This window comes from Danio aesculapii, chromosome 5, assembly GCF_903798145.1.
Source record: "Danio aesculapii chromosome 5, fDanAes4.1, whole genome shotgun sequence".
Lineage (NCBI taxonomy): Eukaryota > Metazoa > Chordata > Actinopteri > Cypriniformes > Danionidae > Danio > Danio aesculapii.
In genome coordinates this window covers 63,996,624-64,023,160 of record NC_079439.1, presented here as the reverse complement: position 1 = coordinate 64,023,160, position 26,537 = coordinate 63,996,624, and the positions used below count along the sequence as shown (strand labels likewise).

The 26,537-nt window shown below is 36.0% G+C and overlaps 1 protein-coding gene across 2 annotated transcripts in view; it reads left to right on the top strand.

Moving 5' to 3' along the window:
* usp2b (ubiquitin specific peptidase 2b) overlaps window positions 1-18,854 on the top strand; it is an 88,220-nt gene extending 69,366 nt beyond the window's left edge. For both annotated transcript variants that reach the window (XM_056458669.1, XM_056458670.1), the window contains 11 exons: window positions 6,168-6,218; window positions 8,209-8,332; window positions 8,738-8,849; window positions 8,947-9,057; window positions 10,646-10,710; window positions 10,823-10,926; window positions 12,831-12,908; window positions 13,389-13,467; window positions 14,637-14,744; window positions 14,851-14,971; window positions 15,616-18,854. In XM_056458669.1, coding sequence (XP_056314644.1) covers window positions 6,168-6,218; window positions 8,209-8,332; window positions 8,738-8,849; window positions 8,947-9,057; window positions 10,646-10,710; window positions 10,823-10,926; window positions 12,831-12,908; window positions 13,389-13,467; window positions 14,637-14,744; window positions 14,851-14,971; window positions 15,616-15,700 — 1,038 coding nt within the window. In that variant the 3' untranslated portion in view covers window positions 15,701-18,854. The remainder of the gene's footprint in view (window positions 1-6,167; window positions 6,219-8,208; window positions 8,333-8,737; window positions 8,850-8,946; window positions 9,058-10,645; window positions 10,711-10,822; window positions 10,927-12,830; window positions 12,909-13,388; window positions 13,468-14,636; window positions 14,745-14,850; window positions 14,972-15,615) is intronic.
* Window positions 18,855-26,537: the final 7,683 nt, after the last annotated feature.

The window sequence follows — 26,537 nt, the reverse complement described above, 5'->3', positions numbered from 1 at the left end:
TTACATTTGTGGTTTAAGTGAGGGTATAATGATATTATATAAAGTATTTCTCATTCTCTTTATTAAAATGCAAGCAGAAAATAGGTTCTAGTTGTTTTATTTGGGTCTAATTGTTTAAGACATATGAAAGAAAGAGTTAAAGATAGATGGAAGAATGAATGAAAAGTACTGGAGCTTCCGTCTTTGTTTGATGTGCATTTCTGCCAGAGCTGTCGTCAATATTGCCTGAATTGACGGCATTGTGAATGCTGAAAATTACAGACAGGTTTTAATTCGTCATGAAATTGCTACTAGTAAGCACCTAATTTGTAATTAGTAATACCTAATTTGTTTCAGCATGATAATGATCCCAAACACACTGCTAATGTAGTGAAATCATATTGGAGACAGCCATGAAATGGCCTGTCCAGACCTGAATATTATATACGGTATGTATAGGCAATATTATTGACAGTATGAGATTCACCTGGAGAGAAAAGGAAAGGTAGAACATGCTAAATCTAAGAAAGAACTGAAAAAGCTGAAAGACGCTTAATATTAAATATCTGAGAAATTAAATGCTGAGATGTAGGGCAGATTTGAGCAGCTACATGTACATCATGTGTGACTTACATATCTCTGTTCGGAAAGAACTGATCAATTTAAATGGATTGGGTTGATTCTTTAGCTGAGTGCATCAGCATAAACTATAATAAACAATCTACAAGCATAGAGAAACACAATAAAGAAACAGATACGAATGAAGTAAACAGTGTTTTCCAAGGAGTCTAACAGTATTCAGGCACACAGTAATTGAATAATCAAATGTAAAATAGTACTGCAGAGTCTTTGTTGTATAAAAAATCCAATAAAGTTAATCATTATGAAATTTACAAACTGTACAATTTATTATACCTGAATGTTTTTAAAATCTGCATACACTGTAAAAATAAATGCTGGATTCCACACAATTCTTTTATGTTGTCTCAACACAAATTAAGTTTAAATTTGATAACAATAACAATTAAATTTGGCTGCACATCTTTTCAAAGACAGTCATGAAATGGCCTCCATAGAGTCCAGACCTGAAAACTATATACAGTATGTATAGGCAATATTATAGGCAGTATGAGATTCTCTTGAAGAGAAAAATAAAGATAGAACATGCTAAATTTAAGCAAGAACTCTGAGAAATGCTGAAAGATGATTGATATTAAATAGCTCACCATTTCAGAAAAGACTTTAGGTTGGTGCTAAAGAGGTCACATTAAACACAGACTTTTGTTGCTAGACATTTGATTCCAAAAGTAATTTTGTTCGGAATATTGTGTACATATTTCCCATATTTTCTGTTTGGATATTAAAGGTATAGTTCACCCAAAAGTAATGATGCACTTGCTCCATACCTTTTAGATTTGTGCAAAAGTCTTAGGCTCCCAAAGCTGGTGGTGGACTACGAAGTTTGCACAGTACTGTATATTTCCTGAAAACTATTAAAACAGCACTGCACTTTTTTATTAGTACTGAAAAATGACTGAAACGGATTTAAAAAAATTTAATTTTAATCTGTTTGTCAATTATATGCCGCTGGTCTGTATGTGTGCAGTGTGTTTTTCATGGATGAATTGTTATTGATTTGTTGGGGTTGTGAAACATCCATCAATAATGTCATTAGTGTGCAATTGTGATATGCTTAACGCGGTGCATAATATCACACACTGTCCAGTCACTCACCCACAAAGAGAATGCCAGTACTAACATAATATGTTTTTTGCATGTTTCACGTAGTGTTCCTTTATGCAATATTATAGCATTTGTTCATTTTAAATTATTCGTTTTTATTTTTATATCAAATTTGTTATCTGCTTGTGCCATTTTTATAAGCTTGTTTATCTTTAGTTTATTTTCATTTTCATAGTTTTAGTAACTTCACTGTAACAAATGCAGTGTTCCACACAACTCGTTCATATTGTCCCAACACAAATCGATTAAGTACATTCATTCATTTTCCTTCAGCTTAGTCCCTTTATTTATCAGGGGTCGCCACAGCGGAATGAACCGCCATCGATTAAGTTAACTTAACAAATTTAAGTGGATTGAACATAAAACAATTAAGTTGTTCATAAAAAAATCTCAGGAATTGTGTTTTTTCAACTCATTTAAAAAAAATTAGTACTCCAGCTTTTTTATTTGAACTTAAGTATCCATCTAATATTAATTATTATAATATTATAATATTTTACTTCAGTTTTATTCAAGCTTCAAAATTGTGACAGCAGTTGTCATTTTTCATAGTAATAACGCTAATATCAAGGCCGCCAAATGGTTCATGGGACATGATGTAGTGTGTTGTGGTTATTCATAATGAAAATTAGCATCAGAATGCATAATATTTCATCTTATATAATGTTGTAGTGGATGAAAACTAATGCTGTGTTTGTGCACTTCATGACATCCTCCACAATGGTTTATGTGATGTAACCAATAGGAACACAGAAACCTTAGAGCTTTCAAACATTCATTTTATTATTTTCCTTAGTCACTTATTTATCAGGGGTCACCACAGCGGAATGAACCGCAAACTATTCTGGCATATGTTTTACCCAGCGAATGCCCTTCCAGCCACAAACCAGTACTGGGATACACCCATACACTTTTACATTCACACACGCACTCATACACTACGGCCAATTTTGTTTATCCAATTCACCTTTAGCACATGTGTTTGGACTGTGGGGGAAACCGGAGCACCCGAAGGAAACCCACGTGAACACGGAGAGAACAGCTTTCAAACATGGCGAAATGCTTAAAAATTATGTCCATGGTAGGGTTTTCTTTATTTTAATAGGCTTTTTTCCAATGATAAGACAGCGAGTACAAAATACAAAGCTTCGGTGGCCATTGTTCGTTTGCACTGATTGTTTTTGGAGGTTAGTTACTAGTCCACCTTCTTATTGTCATCATGCTTATTGTTTAAAGTGATTAATTAGGAAGATAGATATACAATATAGGTCTGGTTTCACAGACAGGGCTTTTTAGGCATTCATATATGAGTACACCCCTCATAAATCTCTCATTTAAATTAACATGTTCTATAGGATGCTTTACAATATTATATTTGTGCATATATCCATTAGATTAGTTAACACTGAGGCTGAATCTGGAGCTAATCTAACAAAATAACTTAACGATAACGGTCCAAAATGAGTACACCCAAATTTATATGTTAGGGAAAAATATTAAATGAGCAAAATTCAAAAGAAATAAAACAATGATAAAATTGTATTGAAATTTTGTAATCTGTCATTGTTTTCGCATGAACTTAAATGTATTATCTTCCTATTTCTAAAGATGTTTGGTGACTAAAATATTATTTTAATAAATATATCTATTTAATAAATCTGTTTTGTTTAAATGCAGCAAAATATATGATCTATATTCACCGAGAAATCAATATAAATATAAATTTTCAGAACTGGATGTACTCAATTATGCTGAACACTGTAATTCAGAGAACATTCAAATCATTTATTTTATAAATGTGCCTAAAAACAAAAAATCAGTGTCCATTTGTGACAAAGAACACTGATTTAGTATTTTACAATTAGTTTCCTTCAGTTGAAACAGCTCAGTCTTACATTTTATCCTGGAATTCTGTTTAAACCTTGTCTGTCAAACTGTGGGTTTGTCTAACATTTCTTCAAGAATTTAGGAATCAAAATCACCTGTCCGAGTGAAGTTAAGTTGAAGTTAAAGTTCTTCCCAGCATTATAACATCATCACACAGTCAGCACTGTAATCAGCGAATGACGCACATGAAAATGAGCGCTGCTATTCCAAGCCACCGTATCTCTGATTCTGAGTGTGTCTGCTTGAGAATGCGTGAGATTCATACTGACAAACCTCTTGACACATTGTTCATGTGCTGGAGCGCTCTGTGTTATGTCATGGTCAACAGACTGAGCACTTACGGCCAGATTATCAAGCATGTGAAATCATCAGCATTCCAAGCTGTCTTGCATTGCTCAAAGGTTTCTGTGCGACTTCTTCATACAGTTGAAGACACAATTTTTTTTTTTAAATATTTCCCAAATTATGTTTAACAGAGCAAGGACATTTTCACAGTATGTCCTATAATATTTTTTCTTATTTGTTTTATTTCGGCTAGAATAAAAGCAGGTTTTAATTTTTTAAAAACATTTTAAGGTCAATATTATTAGCCCCTTTTAACAATATTTTTTCTGATTGTCCATGGAACAAAGCACTGTTATACAACGAGGTAATTGACAAAATGATATTCTGAAAATGCCAGCGGGTGGCAGCAAGTGATTGTATTTCCAAAGGAGTCGTTTATTTAACCGATTCGTTTGAATCAATGATTCGTTCAGAAAGATTTGCTACTGAATGCATTGAATCCAACCGTTTAGAATGACATAAGATCATCATACTCAATATTACTGATATATAATGTTACTCAGCTTATTTGATTTATGGCTGTTGAATATATATTAGGCCTACACTGAAGTCAAGTCTGCTGGTCACTACAAATTAATTCGCTTCATGTTGTGCAATGTGACAATTTTACCACGGATTATGAGAGCTGGTCAGCAAAATAAACCAGAGGACTTGCTAAGATGCCCAAGTATGATGAGAGTCTGAATATTTGCAACCCAGGTTCATTCCGAGAACGTAGTCCCGGGGACGTTTCTGGAGTCCGCGAAATACGTCCCGGGAGGTACGTATTTGTGCAGTTTTTGTTTTCGCGAGTCCGCGAGAGGCCGCTGTGCGCGCTTTTTCCCGCGCCGTTCTCGCGTAAACCCGCTAGAGGCCGCTGTCGAACGACCTTCCGCCTGTCTGCCTGTCTTCATGACGGAATGATTGACCGTGCGACCGGCCAATCGGCTGACCCACCCTCCTCCGTCCCTAAACCCAACCAACGACGGTTCACAAAAGCCGTCCAGAAAAAGAAAAGCCCTCGTCCAATTTTTACCACGTTTTCGGATTTTGACCACATTCTCACCCTGTGACGAACTTGTTCGCTTCATTTTTTGGATTTTGTTTTTGTTTTCTTACCTGATTTCTGGAACCGCTCTTCCCCGGACTCGAACCCGGTCGTCGTCGTGGTCAGCCCCTCTCTGCGCCTCGAGTCCGCCAGAGTACACGAAGAGCTAACCGGACAAACTGGCTGCAGCAGGAAAGCCCTCCACACAGAGGCGAGCGGCCGGCTGGCCGGCCGACCGGCAAGCGCCGAAGGGAACGGCGTCACACCGCCCCGCAGCGTTCGCTTAAAAAAATGAAATGCAGCCGTACGTACCCCCGGCTACGTATTTCGCGGTCTCCAGAAACGTCCCCGGGACTACGTTCTCAGAATGAGCCTGGGTTGAATATTTGTGCTAATCTGTCAGGATAAAATTGCTTAAAACACCTTACTATGATGTTATTTTAATGACAAATGTCTAATAATACTGCCAAAACAATTTGTTTTATTTTATATAAAATATCCACAATTAAATGGTGTAGCTTGAGTTTGTTCAGTAAGGAATGTTTTGATTGGTGAATTAAAAACTCACCGCGATTGGCTAAACACAATATCCTCCAAGAAAGGGGATCAGTCAGTCAGCTGACAGCGGCCTCTGGTGGGTTTACGAGAAAACAGCAGGTGCGAATGGCACTCGCAAGAGAAATTTGAAATCTGAAAAAGCATACACAGCGACCTCAGGCGGATTCGCGAAAACAAAATCAGCAAAAAAAATGTACCTCCTGGGACGTATTTCACATTCTCCAGAAATGTATACATGGGTACATATCAATAATAAGCCTGCGTTGTTTATGGTTGTGACATAGTGACACATTATTTGTTTGTGTCAAACCTTCACTAGAGAAAACACTTGAGTCAGATAACACAAATTGTACCAAAAAACAGACTATAGAGCAGAGAAATGTGCAATATCTTATGTCATTTTAATTAGAGACACCTTTAATCTCGTCTGTTTCTCTCTTCTTAAACATGCATTTTCACTTCACTTTCATTTTTTATCTGTGGCAAACAAATGATGTGGCTCGAGTGAGTCATGCGCTTTAGTCAAATTTGAATTTATTAAAACATGTTGGCTATAACTAGCTCAGGTGGTCATCTTAGAAAGTTCTCTAATCTTTTTTTCTCTCTTTTTCTTCTTTGTTGTCTGCAGAACTCAAAGAATGCTCAGGGTCTGGTGGGTCTCAGGAATCTCGGAAATACTGTAAGTATTTTTAGCAAGTACCAACGCATCTATAGTTCCATATAAAGTTGCTGTCAATATATACTCACTTTGATGTCAGTGTAAACTCTGACTTTCATGTTTTTTGGGATTTATTTTTGGGTCCACAGGGTAATACTATAAAATAGTGGTCCATTAGTTAATGTTATGCATTTACTAACATGAAATAACTATTAGTGCAACATTTATTATTTTATTTTTTCATGTTTGTTAACGTTAGTTAATGTTATTTAAATGAAATAATGTTAGTTCATGTTAACTCACTGTGCATTAACTTATCATTTTTTTACACAAATTACATTGAATTACTTAAAAATGGAGAGAGAAAAACCAAAAATCAGATGAAAAACAAAATAAATAAATAAAAAAACTGTCCGGTACAGGCAGGTGTGCGTGTGTGCATCCGTGTGTGCATGTAAAGATATCTGGGTGGACAGGTTAAAGTACATAAATTAGAAAACATTAATATATATATATATATATATATATATATATATATATATATATATATATATATATATATATATATATATATATATATATATATATATATATGTATATATGTATGTATATGTGTATATATATATATGTATATATGTATGTATATGTATATATATATATATATATATGTATATATGTATGTATATGTATATGTGTATATATATATATATATATATATATATACATATATGTATATATGTATGTATATATGTATGTATATATGTATGTATATGTATATATGTATATATGTATATATATATATATATAGGACAACGATGATAGTAATGTAATGATAGTAAAAATGACAGTAAAATTTACAACAACAATAGTAATGATAATAATGATGATAATAATAATAGTAATATTATTAGTAATAACAGCATCACTACCTCCAGCTACCACTACAACAGCAACTACTACTGCTACTATTACAGCAACTACTGCTACTACTACTACCACAACAACTACTACAACTGTTACTACTACAAAGACTACTGATCTTAACTATACATCACAAGCAGAACTTTGGATTTCAATAATGCATTAGTTAATGTTGGATTATAGTTATTAAATGCATTTCAAGATTATTCATACTTAGTTAATGTTAGTAAATACATGAACTAATGGAGCAGTATTCTAAAGTGTTATCGTTCATGGTTCAATTAAAAACTATCGATCAATGGTCTCAAACTCAATTCCTGGACGGCCACAGCTCTGCATAGTTTAGCTCCAACCACCCCCAACTCACCTGCTTAATAGTCTCTAGTAATTTTGAACACCTTGATTAGTTGGATCATCTGTGTTTGTTTAATGTTAGAGCAAAACTGTGCAGAGCTGCGGCCCACCAGGAATCCAGTTTGAGACCTATAATATGGATCAATGATGCATTTTCACTCACAGAACTGCCACTCGCTGGATTTTTGCACCATTATCTCTAAACCCTAGAGATGGTTGTGTGAAAATCCCAGTAGATCAGCCATTTCTGAAATGCTCAGACCAGCCTATTTGGCACCACTAACCACTTAAAGTGATAGTTCACCCAAAACTGAAAATTCAGTCATCACCCTTGCTCACCCTATCACAGACCTGAATTTCTTTCTTCTGTTGAACACAAATGAAGATATTCTGTATAAAGCTATTATTAAAAAAACATTACAGCTATATAATTAAAGTGGAAATAAGTAGAAAATAGGAATTTCGATAAAAAGAAACTCATAAAGGTTGTAACCTCTTGAGAGTGAGTTGTTACTTTTGGGTGAACCATCCTTTTTCTCACATTCTGATGCTCGGTTTGTACCACAATTGAACTACATGTCTAAATTCATTGATTTGATGCTATGTGATCGGCTGATTGAATATTTGTGTAAACAAGCAGCTGTACCTATTAAAGTGGCCAGAAAGAGCTGGATTCTCAATTCCTAGGAATTCAGACTTTATTTTCAGTGCGTTCTCCATTCTTGTGCCTCTGCAGTGTTTCATGAACTCCATCCTGCAGTGTCTGAGCAACACTCATGACCTGAGGGACTACTGTCTGCGTAACACACACCGCACCGACCTCAACAACAACTGCAGGGCCAAAGCTGCGCTGATGGACGGTAAGAGACACATTGAACCGGTCTATACAGTAGACCATTCATTTCCAGCACGCACATTAGACTCCCTTAGGGTATTGTATGTTAGTCACATGCCTGCATCTACCATTTGGAAAATATACATGATCAGGTTGTACATAGGGTCACTCAAGACTTACTAATATTTAATGAAAGGAGTAATTTTAGAATATGTATCATTAATCAAGCTATTAATCAAGCTCTTCTGTCATGTATATGACTGTTATCAGTGTTTTTATTTGTAACATGAATGTTTATTAAGAAACCGATATGATTGCATGTTATATATTGTATAATTAGTATAGGTTTTGCCATAAATATAGCCAATACTGCTGATATGGCATTAAAACTAAAATCAATCAATCAATCCCTGCGTGTTTCTGTGTTTAGAGTTTGCTAAGCTCACTCAGACCATTTGGACGTCAGCTAGCAATGAGGCCATCAGCCCTTCTGACTTCAAAATGCAGATTCAGAAATACGCCCCTCGATTTGTTGGTTACAAGTAAGTCACAAACGTTGCGTATTGCTAACCTCATATTTGACTGGTATTCTTCAATCCTCTAAAATCTAAATCCTTGCCACTCTCTTCTGTCCTCCAGTCAGCAGGACGCTCAGGAGTTCTTGCGCTTTCTGCTGGACGGGCTCCATAATGAAGTAAACCGAGTGACGGTGAAACCAAGAGCACCCGTGGAGGACTTTGATCACCTCTCGTAAGTAATGCTTTTTTTATTCTGAAAAAAAACTTGGTTGTTGATGTGTATAACATTTTGGGGCATCATAAGCCAATAAGAAACATTTGAAAGCCAACCTTTAGTTCAATTTTATGACAGGATATAGTTTGAAAAGGCAAAACCGGAATTCATTGCATATTAAGCTGCGAACATATTTACATTTACATTTAGTCATTTAGCAGACGCTTTTACCCAAAGCGACTTACAAATGAGGACAAGGAAGCAATTTACACAACTATAAGAGCAGCAGTGAACAAGTGCTATAGACAAGTTTCAGGTGTGTAAAGTCTAAGAAGCAAAGTTTTTTTTTTTTTTTTTTTCTTGAGAGAGAGAGAGAGAGAGAGAGAGAGAGAGGGCACAGTTAGTGGTATAGCCAGAGAGGCAGTTGCAGATTAGGAAGGAAAGTGGAGACTAAACAGTTGCGTTTTTAGTCGTTTCTTGAAGACAGCAAGTGACTCGGCTGTTCTGATGTAGTTAGGGAGTTCATTCCACCAACTGGGCAGATTGAATGTGAGAGTTCGGGAAAGTGATTTCTTCCCTCTTTGGGATGGAACAACGAGGCGATGTTCATTCACAGAACGCAAGTTTCTGGAGGGCACATATATCTGCAGAAGTGAGAGCAGATACGAAGGAGCACAGCTGGAGGTCACTTTGTAAGCAAACATCAGAGCTTTGAATTTGATGCGGGCAGCAACTGGCAGCCAGTGCAAACGGGTGAATAGCAGAGTGACATGTGCTCTTTTGGGTTCATCAAAGACCACTCGTGCTGCTGCGTTCTGTCTGCTGCCTGCCTTTTGACCATCTGCCTGTCTTTTTACTTCAACTCTGGATTGCCTGTGTACACTTGTTTGCTCCTGTGTTGACCATTGCTTGCCTGACCATCAATAAACCCTGCGTTTGGATCCGCTGTTGTCAGCGTCCACTTTACGTTACACTCACAATATTTTTTTCCTTTTTCTGAAGGTTTTGATAACACTATGAAGGCATTTTTCTTTTATTATTTCAGCAAATAGGATTGTAAAAAAATAATTGTTGTACTCTCTGATTCACTCTTAACTTTACCCAACTATGACGCCTTCCACTACTGAGAAACCCAGAAATGTAAAAAGGGTCTATTATTCAAAACAGTGTCTATAAAGGGTTTGAAAATGAATAGAATTCTTATTTTAAAGATGTAAAATTGAGTTAATTTTTTCAAATAAGTCGATATGTTAAATGTTTTTTGCTTTGACCATTAAGTTTATGTTTTTAAAATCTTCCAAGTGGCAATGTCGTTGACTAAATAGTTGGGAATGAAGCTTACTATCTTTACAGTCCCAGACACAAAATAATCAGTTTTAGCCATGGCCATCAGGAAATATTCTAAGCTAATCATGTATTCCTCAGCAGACTCAGGCCTCTGGGAATATATTAATACTGCTTTATATCAGTGTTGTACTTGAATATGATGCAGCATGATGTGCTGATTGATCCAACAGATGAATCACCTGTGGTTAAACTGTTGCAATCCGACAGTAATAGCGAGCAGTCTGTCTGTGCTCTTAAATTAAATGCGTTTTATCTACAGGGAGGACGAGAAAGGCAAGAGAATGTGGAACAAGTACCTGGAGAGCGAGGACAGCAAAGTAGTCGGTGAGCTGACCTGCTAGATTAACAGTCTCTCTTTCCTTGAGTGTGTATGTGTGCTTTTGTTTATCCTGCTCTGATTAAAATGTCCTTATATTTGTTTTCTGTCCCTGAACAGATTTGTTTGTTGGTCAACTCAAAAGCTCATTGACGTGCAGCGAGTGTGGTTTCTGCTCAACTGTATTCGATCCGTTCTGGGATCTGTCTCTGCCTATAGCTAAGGTGAATATTAAGACTGGCACATTTAAATATCCACCTTATTCCTTGCGCATCAACATAACTAAAATAAGTAACCTTACACAATACGATAATTAGGGTGACACGAGGGCTCAATGCTTGGTACTGTCATCCACAAGAAGAAGGTCGCTGGTTCGAGTCCCAGTTGGGCCAGTTGGCATTTCCAGTTTGCATGTTCTACTTGTGTTTGTGTGGATTTCCTCCGGGTGCTCTGGTTTCCCCCAGTCCAAAGATATGCAGTATAGGTTAATTGAGTGTATAACTAAATTGGGCGTAGTGTATGAGTGTGCGTGTGAATGTGAGTGTGAGTGTGTTTCCTATAACTGGGTTGCAGCTGGAAGGGCATCCGCTGGGTAAAATATATGCTGGAATAGTTGGCGGTTCATTCCGCAGTGGCGACCCCTGATGAATAAGTGCCTAAGCTAAAGGAAAATGAATGAACACAATAATTCAGATACACTACAAAACAGTAATTCACACACACTGCAAAAAATGCTTTTAGGTCTCTCAGTAAGTTTTTGTGTTGTTTCTTGTCCAAAAATGTAAACAATTCTTCAATCAAGAATCATTTTTGAGACTAGTAAAATAAATACACATGTTTCAGAAAGAAGATAAGTCAGTTTTCCTTAAAACAAGCTAAATTATCTGCCATTAGGTTAAGTAAAATAATCTTATTTCAGAAAACAAGATTATTTTACTTACACCAGTGGCGAAGTGTTGTTTTAAGGACAGTATTACTTCATTTTGACCTATTATTTCTGAAATCAACGCACACTATTTTTTATATGTCAAAATCATCTTGATGTAAGAATTTTTAGATTTTTGGATAGCACTTTAGAATAATGGTCCATTAGTTAATGTTATGCTAAGTATGAATAATCTAGTAAACCATTTATTAATCATATTTCAACATGAACTAATGCATTATTATAATCCAAAGTTGTTAACTTTAGTTAATGCACTGTGAGTTAACATGAACTAATGCTATTTAACTTAATAGATTCATCGAATAGAATAGATTCATCGAATATTAACATAAAAAATTAACCAATTACTTTTTAGCCAGCCATGAACAACCTGAAAAATTCCAATTGAGTCTTTCCGCAGCAATATTATGGACATATATTGAATATTACAGCACTAAACACAGTGAACTCAAACAAGCTTTGTCCACAGATATGCTTGTGATACTAATGTCGTGTTAAATTACCAAGCATAATGTTATTTTCAAGAGCTTATTATGCAAAAATCACTTTTATAAGATGTTTAAACACAATTGTGTAGCAACAGTGTGTAAATAAAGACAGCCACTAATGGTAAAAATGAATTAATTCGATATTTTTTTAGAATCACTCTTGATGAAAACAGACTGCAGAAACACTTTGATTGACACTTTCTTTTCGTACGTGTCATCAGAGGGGGAAAGCCCTATCCATTAATGACTATCTCTCCTTTATTAACATAGGACGTTAGCCATGTTTTGAATATCCCACTATCCTGACACACAATCATTTGTAGCTCCGCCCTCTTTTAAATTTAAAGTGACCAAAACTAGACACTTTGGATCAAAGCCTTAAAGGGGCAGCTATAAAACATTATCTATGGGGTGTTTTGAGCTGACACTTTACATACACACACTAGGGACAGTAGAGACTTATTTTACATCTTGTAAAAATGGGCATAATAGGTTCCTTTTAAAGCCAAATGTTCATCTCGTTATTTGTAGGACGAGCTTTTACGTAAAGTTGTTTTGGTTTTCCAAACTAAAAGTCAACCCATAGTTTTAAAACCGAGCATTGTGTGGAAAAAGGTGGATATGTTTAGTCACATGACAGCATATTTGTGTTAATGTCCTTGTGTTTCATCTGTTTTTTATTTTTCTTCCTCAGACTTCAGGAGAAGTCAGTTTGAACGATTGTCTTCGACTTTTCACCAAGGAGGATGTACTAGATGGGAATGAGAGACCAGTAAGTGTACATTTTGATCATTTAAAGGCACAATATATAAGATTTGTCATTGAAATATCCAAAACCCCTAAAACAATGTTATATATTATACTATTGTATGTACTTAAATTATCATAAATGTTTCAAAGAATGTTCAAATGAAGAGAAATAAGCTATTTTATGTAGAGAAAAGGCTGATGACTTCACACAGCCTCGATTTTATAAATTTTTATATAAAACATGAAAATATGGAATACAAAAATGCTTCAATAGAATTTTTTTAATGACAATTAATTTGTACTGTGATCCTTAAATATTATTTTAACGAGTCATTACATGATTTTTGCTCTAAATATTCCGGATTTTTTATTTTATTTTTTGCTATTGGTTTTTTGAAGTTATTTGGTTTTTGGTGAATGGGATTTTTAAAGCTGTCTTCTGTAAATCATGGTAAAAATGTATAATATGACACATCCTAAGCATCTCTTTTTTTTCACACAGACATGCCACAGATGTAAAACCAGACGGAAATGCACAAAAAAGTTCACCATTCAGAAATTTCCCAAAATCCTGGTGCTTCGTATCCTTTTTAAATAGACCTGTGCTATCATGTACTAACCTTTATGTGCTGATGAATTAAATGTCACATCATTACATTGCATAGCTATTTCACAACTATTATTTTCTATTACTAAGCATAAGCATTTCTAAAAACCACTACTACACCTGAAATACTTAACATTTTATTGGTTTATATATTTATTTATATATTTATTTAAAATTATCTTTTTATTTCTCCACACCTTTTATTGTAACTATTTCAAATTTACACTATTTAAGGCAGTCTCTTCTTGTGTGTTTGGCAAGGGATTGAAAGAGTAAAGAGCACAGAGTCTGTACAAATACACTGTAAAAATTATGGTTCTCTTAAAGAGAATAACATATTTAACCTATTTAAGTAACATACTTAAATAACATTTTTAAGTTGAACTTAAGTTGTTTAACTTTACAAGTCATTTTAACTTGCATCAATTAAGCTGACTTAAAAGATCAAGTTAAAAATTCTTTCAGTAAAAAAAAATGAAGTTAAAACCTGAATAACTTTCTTCATTAAGTTAAAGTAACATAAAACATACATTGTCATGACTTTTCTATTACATATTTTTTAGTGTTCACTGTAAAAAAAATCCTGGTTGCCTTAAATTTTTAAGCTGAATCAAATTAACCTTATAAATCTATTGAACTTATATTAAACTGACTTAAAACAGCTTGCGTAACTTATAAAGTCAGAATTGCGAGAAGTAAACAGAAGTAAACAGAGATAAAAAAGTCACAATTCCGTGTTAAGTCAGAATTCTACCGTCATATCTGGCAGTTTTGAGAAATAAAGTCTCAATTGCAAGTAACAGTCAGAATTCTGAGATAAAAAGTCCAAGCGTGCGTTTCTTCAATTCTGAACATTTCTGTGCCCCAGATAATGACTTTATTCAAAATACTGACGTTTTACTGAAAATTTTATTTAAAAATTCACATTTTAAAGACATGTTAGAGTCCATATTCTGAGATAAAAAGTTGCAATTGCAAGTTATGAAGTCAGAGTTCTGACATTTAAAAATGCCAGTTGTGAGCTATACAACTATACATTTGTTTCTATACATTTGTTTTTAACATAAGATAATTTTTCAAAAGTTATGGATAGCATAAAATGCTCCATATTCCAGTTTGCCCTTGACTCTGCATCTCTCTCAGATCTAAAGCGTTTCTCAGAGTGTCGGGTCAGAACCAGCAAACTCTCCACATTTGTAAACTTCCCTCTCAAAGAGCTGGACCTCAGGGAATTCGCCTCTGATAACAGCGGTAAGATCTGCATTTACTACATCTGTGCTGTTATTTGAGCAATGTTTTTTTTTTGGTGCAGCTCCAGGATAATTGACTTTAACTGTTGCCTGTTCTCTCCATACAGTAAATGCCGTGTATAATCTGTATGCCGTGTCCAATCACACCGGTACATCATTGGGTGGTCATTATACAGCGTACTGCCGCAGTCCCTGTACAGGAGAATGGTACACATACAACGACTCCAGGTAAACACGCAAAACATTCATTTCTCAATTTTCCTTTGGCTTAGTCCCTTCACCAGGGGGTCGCCACAGCGGAATGAACCGCCAACTTATCCAGCATATGTTTTACACGGCTGATGCTCTTCCAGCTGCAACCCAGTATTGGGAAACATCCATACACACTCATACACTACGGCCAATTTAGTTGATTCAGTTGACCTATAGCGCATGTCTTTGGACTGTGGGGGAAACCAAAGCACCCAGAGGAAACCCACGCAAACATGGGGAGAACATGCAGAGGGACTCAAACCAGCGACCTTCTTGCTAAGAGGCGAGGGTGCTAACCACTGAGCCAACGTGTCACCATATTATAACTAATCGTATTGAAAACCTGTAACAATTGACTTCCATAGTAGGTAACACAAGTACTTCAGAAGTCAATGGTTACAGGCTTTCAGCTGTTCTAATTCTAAAATAGCGAAATATTAATATTTTAACGATTATAACATCTTTGCTTAATAAAATGTATTATATTACCTCATAATTTTAACAGTACTGCATATTTACAGTATTGTGGGATATAATATTGCTTACAGTTAATGTTTGTGTTCATAGATGCTGACGCAATGTGAGTTTCTGCAGACGTCTCATTGTTGTGTGTATTTCAGGGTGAGCCCCATGTCATCCAGCCAGGTGTGCAGCAGCGACGCTTACGTGCTCTTCTACGAGTGTACGACATCCTCGCGCATGTGATTCAACCTGAAACAGAAACAAACTCTTCTGCTGCTGTCGAACTCGATCTCAGACAGGGTCTACATGCTTGGAGGACCATGGGACTTTACTAACCAAGGCCAGACATGCATACTGGAACTGAATGACAGTCACGGCCTATGAAGCCTGGGACTAGAGTTTTACGTCCAACCCAAATTGAGCTTCACCGTAAGGGCTCCTCCATCCATCACTCCCCCTCAAAGAGGCTGCTTCTGCGGGGATGGATTTAACAAATGGAAACGGATAAAGATGGACAGAGGAACATGAACTACTACCTCTCTGGAATGAGCAGGACATTGTGTGTGTGTGTATGTATGTGTGTGTGTGTACACAGGTTTATGTGGTTTATGAGGACACAACATTGTATAATGACATGAGTATGACCTAGTACACTGAAAAAAGGAATTAGTCGAGTTTACTTGAATAAAAAGAGTAAACTATTTGCCTTATAATTTAATAAGTTAACAAAATATATGCATAAATAAAAAAATTAAGCTAAGTCATTGGGTTGGTAATCAATAAAGTTGGTTTACGGGGACATGACTTGTGTCCTCATAATTCAGAACACTTAAAATTCATACTTAACAGTGTCTATTGACAATTACATTTGGGTTAGGGGTAGGATAAGGCCATATAAGTCGCTTTTACTGTATAAATTACATTACACCTATGGAGAGTCCTCATAAATCATATTCACAAGTATGTGTGTGTGTCTGTCAGTCTTCAGGCTGATACTGGACGACTCTATGCACTGTGTTACCGACTCAAAACCATCCCTATCCCTTATTTAATTTATTAACATGATGAGTTCAACGTTTTACTTCATTTTAAGCTAATTACGACTAATTTAAATGAGGTCATCTTGCTGAAGGACCATATAGGTCAACGGTGTAAATGACGCTTGGATTGTTTACTTTTTCGAACAGATGCGTGCGTCCGCTTTGCTCGATTTGCTGATTTTCAATGGAATATGCACATCGGAAGGGCTTGGTTTTACACTAATGCATGACTGTGCTCCTTCCTGAAACCCTCACCATTACAGAAAAGATTGTATGACTGCCCCCTGGTGGCCAGGAGAGGTGAAATCCAGAAAAAAAAGTCTTTTTATAGACTTTCAATTATGGAAAAGAATGACTGCGAATCAATAATCGTAATCAATCCCACCCCCAAAAAATCTTGTTTTGGAAAGTCACAAAAAACTTTATAGGGTGGCCACAAGTCCATTTTTGTTCTGGACAGTCCTGTATTTCAGCCTTATTTTTAAGTCCAGACTTATTAATACAAGGAAATACATATTATGTCCTCGAAATTGGCCGTAGTGTATGTGTGTGTGTGAATGTGAGAGTGTATGGGTGTTTCCCAGTACTGGGTTGCAGCTAGGAGGGCATCCGCTGTGCAAAACAAATGCTGCAATAGTTGGCGGTTCATTCCACTGTGGCGACCCCTAATAAATCAGGGACCAAGTCGAAGGAAAATGAATGAATGTATTGCCCTGTAACTACCTGTAATTAATCAATGGTAGCCAATCAAATACTTTCTAGGACAAAATAACCGTCCAATCACATTTACATATCAATCAATCACTGGTTTCAGTGATAGAGAGCCCACAGAAGGGATTTACTATAGTTATTGCAAGATAAAAACATGAACGAACATTAAAAGGTATGTTGAAAGAAACGGTGGACATTGTAAAAAGCAAACTTAAAAAAATATTACACTTGTTGCCTTAAAAGTTATAACAAATTAAAGTAAATAATACCTTATTAAATGTGCATACTTATAAAAATTAAGTTGATTCAACTTAACAATTACAATGTGTTTACTCTTAGTTACTTAGTAAAATAACTCATTCCTAATTTCCTGAAATGTATCATAGCCTAAAAAAATTGCTAAATCAGTGTTTCAACCACAGAAAGGTGTCATTGAAAGATATTGTTCTTGTTACATTTACTTCAGGAATGAAATTTGGTATCCAAATTTAGTTTGTGGTGAAAAATAATATAGAAAGGAGCTGAGTATGAGCTCAATATTACACATGACGTGTATAGTTTAATAATATCTTTCAAATTTAAAAAGAAAAACATATTGGATTCAGTCTTGCCAACTAAGTGACTTTGTCGCTACATTTAGCGACTTTTCAGACCCCCCTAGCGACAAATAAAAAACGACAAATCTAGCGACTTCTTTTGGTGTTACTGGAGATTTTTATAGACGCTCATATGTTCGTACAGTATCGTTCCTATACTTCTTAACGAGTCGCGCGTGATCCTGTCAGTAGCGAGGTAGTAGTGAGTGTGGGATATTTCCCTTGTAAAATCACACAGATTTTAGTGACACCAGTTTCTGATCATCAAAGTTTATTATTTCTGCAAATTCGCTACACATGTGTTGTATTCAGACAATGCATTTAATTAAATTGACGTGCATATATAAAGCGTAGTGTAAATATAAACATCCCTTTATTAACCATAGGCTGTTAAACAAACTGAAACTGTTGGACGTTGTGACGTCATTAATATGCAAATTGAATATAATATAATCTATCGACATTCAGCGACTTTTCAAGCAGACCTTAGCGCCTTTCCATTGAAAATAGTTGGCAACACTGATTGGATTTTGGCTATTTGGATTTTTGGGGGATTTTTTTTCTGCACACCAGTGTAGAACTTCACCCAACTATGAGAACATTTATTGGTAGATGTGAAAAGTGTCTATTGAACTCCATCTCCAATTATTTATAGGCATTTCCAGACTCGTGTTTTCCTTAAGGGATAATACAAGATATAAAAGAGGCCTTAATATGTTATTCCCCAGTCTGCCAGAGACTAAAATACTCAGTTTAATTTGGAGATGAGTCAAACAAGAGGCCACCAGGAGGGTGTGTGCGTGCGTTTGTGTGTGTGTGTGTGTGTGTGCCTTTATGTATTATTTCTCTATTTATGAAGTGAATGTTGTGAATGTTGCTTATTGTTGTGCTTGAACTGGACGATGTTGTTTTTTCTACAGAGAGATTTTAAATGAGTGGTGATTTTTTTTTTTCTTTCTGTGTCTGAAATGTGACTGTAGTGTACTGCATATCAAGAGCTCTTGGCTTTATAAAAGAAGTAAATATGAATAAAAGCAAATGTCTACATGAGCACTTGTGAATTGTCTGCATTGCTACGTTTGTGTCTGTGTATGTAGTGATTGTGAAGTGCAGTGCTCCAGAAATATACAATACAACACAATGTGGCAGGCAGTTGTTAAATTTGTGCCAGAACTAATGTAAACATAGTTAGACTTTGCCAATCATTGTTTATAAATATAGATAGAGGAACAGACAGACAGACAGACAGACAGACAGATAGATAGATAGATAGATAGATAGATAGATAGATAGATAGATAGATAGATAGATAGATAGATAGATAGATAGATAGATAGATAGATAGATAGATAGATAGATAGATAGATACTGTAGACAGATGGACGGACGGACGGACGGACGGACGGACGGACGGACGGACAGACAGACAGACAGACAGACAGACAGACAGACAGACAGACAGACAGACAGATAGACAGATAGATAGATAGATAGATAGATAGATAGATAGATAGATAGATAGATAGATAGATAGATAGATAGATAGATAGATATTTTAATCAGGTTTATATCAGGACTCCGGGCTGCCACTTTATTATTTAAATGTTTTCAGTTTTCAGCTGTTTAGCTTTTAGTTTTTTCTCAATAGTTATGTTTTTATCCAATTAAAAAAAAAATTGACTTTGTTTTATATCCAATAAAACATTTGCGAATAAATTACCATTACTATACTGTAACACAATAGAGAATGTGGTTGGCAGTAGTTAAATTGTGCCATAACTCATGTATATCATAGTTAGACGTTGCCAATCGTTGTTTATAAATGTAGACAGACAGACAGACAAACAAACAGACAGACAGACAGATATCTAGATAAATATATAGATAGATATTTTAATCAGGTTTATATCAGGACTCTGGGCTGCCATTTCATTATTTAAATGTTTTTGGTTTTAAAGCTGTTTTGCTCTTTGTTTTGTCATTAGTTATGTTTTTTTCCAAAGTAGAAATTTAGAATTTGTACCAATAAAACATTTGCAAATAAATTACCGTTACTATACTGTAACACAATAGAGAATGCGGCAGGCAGTACTTAAATTGTGCCATAATTCATGTATAATATAGTTAGACTTTGCCAATCATTGTTTATAAATGTAGACAGACAGACAGACAGACAGACAGACAGACAGACAGACAATAAATAGACAGACCGAGACAATAAACAGACAGACAGACAGACAGATAGATAGATAGATAGATAGATAGATAGATAGATAGATAGATAGATAGATAGATAGATAGATAGATAGATAGATAGATAGATAGATAGGTAGATAGATAGATAGATAGATAGATAGATAGATAGATAGATAGATAGATAGATAGATAGATAGATAGATAGATAGATAGATATGTAGATATGTAGATAGATAGATATATGGGCTGTCATTTCATTATTTAAATGTTTTCAGTTCAAGGAACAACTTGACTTGTTTCGTTTGTTGTTTTATCATTTGTGAAAATTAGACTTTGGGACAAAACTTGAATACCCCATGGAACAGTTGCGAACAAATCACTGTTACTATCCAAAAGTCACTCCAAACTTTGGTGTATGTCCTGGGGTTGTTTTAGACCTTGTAATGCTTCAGCATATAAAGACATTCCAGACATTATCATGCTCCCAGCTTTGTGGGAACAGTTTGGGGAATTTGACTGGCCTGCACAGAGTCCTGACCTCAGTCCAAATGAACACCTTTAGGCCAAATTAGAGAGGAGACTAATGAGCCAGGTATTCTTGTCAAACATCAGGGCCCAAACTCACAAATGAACTTTTAGAATGGTCAAAAAACCCATAAACACACTCCTAAACCTTGTTGAATATCTTTCCAGAGACGTTGAAGCTGTTATAGCTGCCAAGAGTAGACATTATTGGTATGTCATTAAAGTTCATGTGATTATAAAGGCCTACGTCCCACAACGTTTGTCAATACTGTGTATGTAACTTTAAATGAGCTTTAAAATGCTCTTTTTTATTTGTGCTATTATCAGTTATGATTTTGTATCTTTGGATTTTATTTTATTCATGTATTTATTTTAGTTTTAAAATTACACATGCAAGCCAGGCTGACTGTGACAGCTAAATTAGTTTGAATGGATTACTGTAAGCAGCACGGTGGCACAGTGGGTAGGAAGATCGCTTCACAGCAAGAAGGTTCGAGACGTTTCTGCGTGGAGTTTGCATGTTCTCCCTGTGTTTGTGTGGGTTTCCTCTGGCTGCTCTGGTTTCCAAGTCCAAAAAGATGCGCTGTAGGTGAATTGGGTAAACAAAATTGTCCGTGTATGAATGTGTATGGATGTTTCCTAGTGATGGGTTGCAGCTGGAAGGGCATCCGCTGTTTAAAACATATGCTGGATAAGTTGGCGGTTCATTCCGCAGTGGCGACCCCAGATTAATAAAGGGACGAAGCCGAAAAGAAAATAAATGAACGAAAGATGAATATCACCTTAGCTGGTCAGGCTGGAAAATGACCAGCTAAATCCAGCTAAAACCAGCTTGACCAGCCTGGTTTAGGCTGGACATAGTTGGTTTTGGCTGGTCAAGCTGGTTTTACCTGGTTTAAGCTGGTCATTTTCCAGCCTGACCAGCTAAGACCAGGCTGGAAATGGCTGGAAACCAGCCTGGAAATGGCCAAAACCCCTCTAAAACCAGGCTGGTCAACCAGCTAAAACCAGCCAACCAGCCTAGGCTGGTTTAAGCTGGATTTTTCAGTAGGGCAGGGGGAGAAGCTCGGACCAGACGTGTGCTTTTACAACAGTTTTTGTAGTAAACAAACACACTGGAATCTCCGCGAATACTTGCTTCACAGACAGCAGAAATAAATCAAAATAAAGCTGGAAATCTGTACTTTTAAATGAACCAACCACACTTGAAAATAAAAGTTTTTGGTTTTGTAAACAATATAAAACGAACGCGAGAGACAGTCCGTCCTGTCAAACGCACATCACATGACAGCAGAAACAAAGAGCTGCTGTCAATCCTGGAGGAGATTCATCATCAAGACCAAGTTGTGAATTACTTCAGAGGACCAGCGCGATCAGATGAAGCATTATTCAGAGGATGATAACGTGTAACATGGCTATAAATGTGATCTCGTTTTTTTCGAGTGCGCATGGGCATTAGCTTGGACAACCTGAAATTTTTTGAGAAATCACTGAAAAATGGCTGAAATCACAGGCAAATCGGTGCTCGTTCACGTGAGTAACAATCACACATGCTGCGTCCAAATTCGCATACTTATACTACACCCTAAATGTATGTACTTTTTTTGTGAAGGAAAAGTACACACTTTTGAGTGTGTAACAGAAGAGTATGCAAGCTTTTGGGACATATTACTTCCTCGTTAACAGATGTTCAGATCATCCACATTTCTTTCATATTTAATTCCCTACCTTATTAGAGAAGCAGGTTTATCTCCCATTCACGAGTCTTTCATGCAGAGAATTCTCCTCACGTGTTTGAATAATTCTGCATTCAGACGGTAATGTCCAAACACGTCTTTATATGAGTTCAGTATCGTTGTTGCAGATGAAATATAACACAGAAAACGCCATTAAAACATGTTACAGTGGGCTAGATAATAATTAACAGTCATACAAACATCTTTACCGAAGCCTCTCTACTTGACGTTTGGTCTCGCGCATCCATCATGTTTGTAGTTTGTTTACACTTTTCACCCGCGTTTGTAGTTCTAAATCGAATTCAAGTCCTACACGCAATGTATTGTAGGCAATATCAGCAGTTACAGTATGGACGCTTCTACACTTCCGAGTTTTTACCGGAAATAGTAAACCATACGGGGACCTTTGGCATACTCTTTTCAACATACTACGCTTTGGGACATACTAATTCTACTTTCAAATACTTTTTTAGGACGGATAGTATGCGAATTGGGATGCAGCAACAGTGTAAACTATCAATGATGCTATCTGAGAAAATCGCTGATGAGTCAACGACACACATGCGGTATTTGGCGTGCTAAATATCTGGAGCTGTGAGCTGTTTGGACCCAAAAAAATGGAGGAAAATTATTTTGGCAGGAGCGCACCCGTGTCTGTCTGACGTGTCATCTGAGCAATATCAAAACCGGGTCAAAAAAATAAAAAAGTTGAGGAGAAATTGCTTACTCTCTTTAAAAGCCAGGTGAACAAAAAAGCACACTTTCTACCCCACTAAAGGCTTCTTTCTCGTTATGTAGTTAATAGCAAAAGATATACTACGTGACACGTGACCTTGAGATGTTTCTATATCACTTCTCACGTGTTTGGTTGTGAGACATAGTTTGGACAAAGTTGCCGGCAGTTCTTCCTATTGTAAAAAGTCATGCAGTGTAAAACCGACTGTCGACGATCCATCTTGCAGTGTAAACAAAGCGACTGAATGTCATGCAGTGTGAAAACATCTGTGACACGACTACTTAGAAAATCATGCAGTCTTAACTCAGCATTAAAGGGACATTTGTTCAGGAAATTGGGTAAAATACTGTTTAGTTTTAATGATATCATTTACTAAATCATTGCCTTGTGAAATGTTTTATGCTGTAAAAAACTTTTTTTGTAAAGAAAAAAAAATATGCAGAAATAACTGTATTATATGACTCATTTATTAAATAAATGTAAAGAATGTGTTTTAACACACAGCACACAGTTGAGGGCAAAATTATTAGCCCTCCTATACATATTTTATTCATTCATTTTCTTTTCGGCTTAGTCCCTTTATTATTTAGGGGTCACTACAACCATCAACTTATCCAGCATATGTTTTACACAGTGGATGCCCTTCCAGCCGCAACCCATCACTGGGAAACACCCATACACACTCATTCACACACATACACCACAGCCAATTTAGCTAAATCAATTCACCTATAGCGCATGTCTTTGGACTGTGGGGAAAACTGGAGCACCCAAAGGAAGTCCATGCGAACACGGTTGAGAACGTGCAAACTCCACACAGAAATGCCAACTGACCCAGCCGAGATTAGAACCAGCGACCTTCTTGACAGCATTACCTGCGTTGCCCTCTTTTAGTTTCAGTCAATATTATTATATAAATATATTTTAATTATGTAAATATATTTTAATTGGCTACAAAAAAGATCTAATAACTAGTTAACCTAATTAACCTAGTTAAACCTTTAAATGTCATTTGAAGCTGTATAGAAGTGTCTTGAAAAATATCTAGTCAAATATTATGTACTGTCATCATGGCAAAGATAAAATAAATCAGTTATTAGAGATGAGTTATTAAAACTATTTTGTTTAGAAATGTGTTGAAAAAATGTCCTTCTATTAAACAGAAATTGGGGTGGAAATCTATAAAGGGGGGCTAATAATTCAGGATGGCTAATCACTCCGACTTCAGCTGTATATTGTGTGTAAATGAGCTTCACCTTGTCCAAAATGACATATTTGATTTCAATATAATATTGTCATACAAAATTAAAAAGTGTGCATATAAAGCTAATATCCATGCTCTATACCAGAGTCCGGTCACTAGAGGGAGACATTAGTCCTTTCTCATTGATTTACTCAGTGCTACTGGTCATCAGCATCCTCACGATGACACAGTGGATAAACTCACTATTACTTTTCCAGACACTGCGCTTCATTAGCGTGTGTATAAGAGTCTTGAAGAAGACAGAGAGGCTCTTATTGTGTTACTGGAATCAATACACAAAAGAGGCACGGTGGCTCAGTGGTTAGCACTACTACCTCCCAGCAAGAAGGTCGCTGGTTTGAGTCCTGGCTCTGGGCCAGTTGGCATTTCTGTGTGGAGTTTGCATATTCTCCATTTGTTGGTGTGGGTTTCCTCCGGGTGCTCTGGTTTCCCTCACAGTCCAAAGCCATAGTGTATGAGTGTGTGTGTGGGGGAATGCGAGAGTTTGTGGGTGTTTACTGATACTGGGTTGCAGCTGGAAGGGCATCCGCTAAGTAAAACATATGCCGGAATAGTTGGCGGTTCATTCCGCTGTGGCAACCCCTGATAAGTAACAGACTTAGCCAAAGGAAAATTAATGACACAAAGGAGGACCTCAAATTAATCAAATATTGTGCAAAATAATTAGCCATAATGTCCTTAGTACCTCTGTGTGTGTGTATATGTGTGTGTGCTCTTATTGCTTTCACAGATTAGGTTTCAAGCTAAGACAGATGATCTGTTGGAGAAGAACTGCATTAGTGAGAAGAAGGAGAGAATTATCTCACTTCCACAGGCTGACGGAGCTGCTAGAAACTCAAGTTTCGTCTCAGCACCAGTAACAAACTGATCTTACCCAACTGGCCTTTCCTTAACCCGGTCACTTAAAACATACAGTCACAATGATTAACCCTCCTGTGAATTTTATTTTATTTTTTAAATATTTCCCAAATTATGTTTAACAGAGCAAGGATTTTTTCACAGTATTTCCTATAATATTTTTTCTTCTGGAGAAAGTCTTATTTGTTTTATTTCGGCTAGAATAAAAGCAGTTTTTAATTTTGTAAAATACATTTTAAGGTCAAAATTATTAGCCCCTTTAAGCATTATTTTCTTCACTTGTCTACAGTACAAACCACTGTACAATGACTTTCCTATTTAACCTAGTTAAGCCTTTAAATGGCACTTTAAGCTGAATACTAGTATCTAGAAAAATATTATGTACTGTCATCATGGCAAAGATAAAAGAATCAGTTATTAGAAATTGATTATGTTTAGAAATGTGTTGAAAACATGTACTTATGGTAATTCATACTAGATTCATGCTAACAACATGCTAATTTGTGTTAGAAACATGCTAGAATCATGCTAATTCATGCTGGAATCTGCTAACAACGTGCTAATTTATGCTAGAAACAGGCTAACAACCTGGTAATAGGCTATATGGACAGCTAGGGATTTTCAGCTAACAGTAAACATCCGGTGAAAGCTTAGTGTGAGCTTCAATGTTGTAATGTAATTAAAATACATTCAGTTAAATAGACTTAAGCATTCATATAGTTGTTCAAGCGTAAAACGAGATGAAAGACTGTCTAACCACTACAGCCATCAGGATCAGCAGGTGAATGCAGAAACTCCATTGAAAATACTGGGGTAAAAAAAAACTGTCATATAAAGACATAGCAGGAGGAAATGTAATTTAACGCAGTGCTTCTTGTCCGATCTGAGACCCACTTCATATCGTATATCTATCAGACAGTGAAGATCACAGATTTTTAAAGAAATCAATCAGACCTTAAACGTGACGATTTTATAATGGAAAGACAGTTCACCGGAAGCGCTGAGGCTGGCTGAAATCAAAAGTCTATATACCCCATTCATGCTAACAACATGCTAATTAGTTAGAAACATGCTAATTCATGCTAGAATCATGATAACAACATGCTAATTCATGCTAGAGTCATGATAACAACATGCTTATTCATGCTAGAATCATGCTAATTCATGCTAAAATCATGCTATTACCAACAGACTCAGAGATCGACTTTAAAGCTTTTTACTGGCTTGTTTCAGTCTTTAAAGTGATTACATTGCTGACTGCAGGGATCTTAAACATTCTTTTAGCCAACTTCATACTTTTTTAAATTAAATAAACTTCCAACAGGCTTTCTCAAGCCACCATAAAGTTTGTCCTCAAACTTTAATATTTTTTTATTATTATTATTATTATTTAAAATTAATAATAACTAGTTTATTTT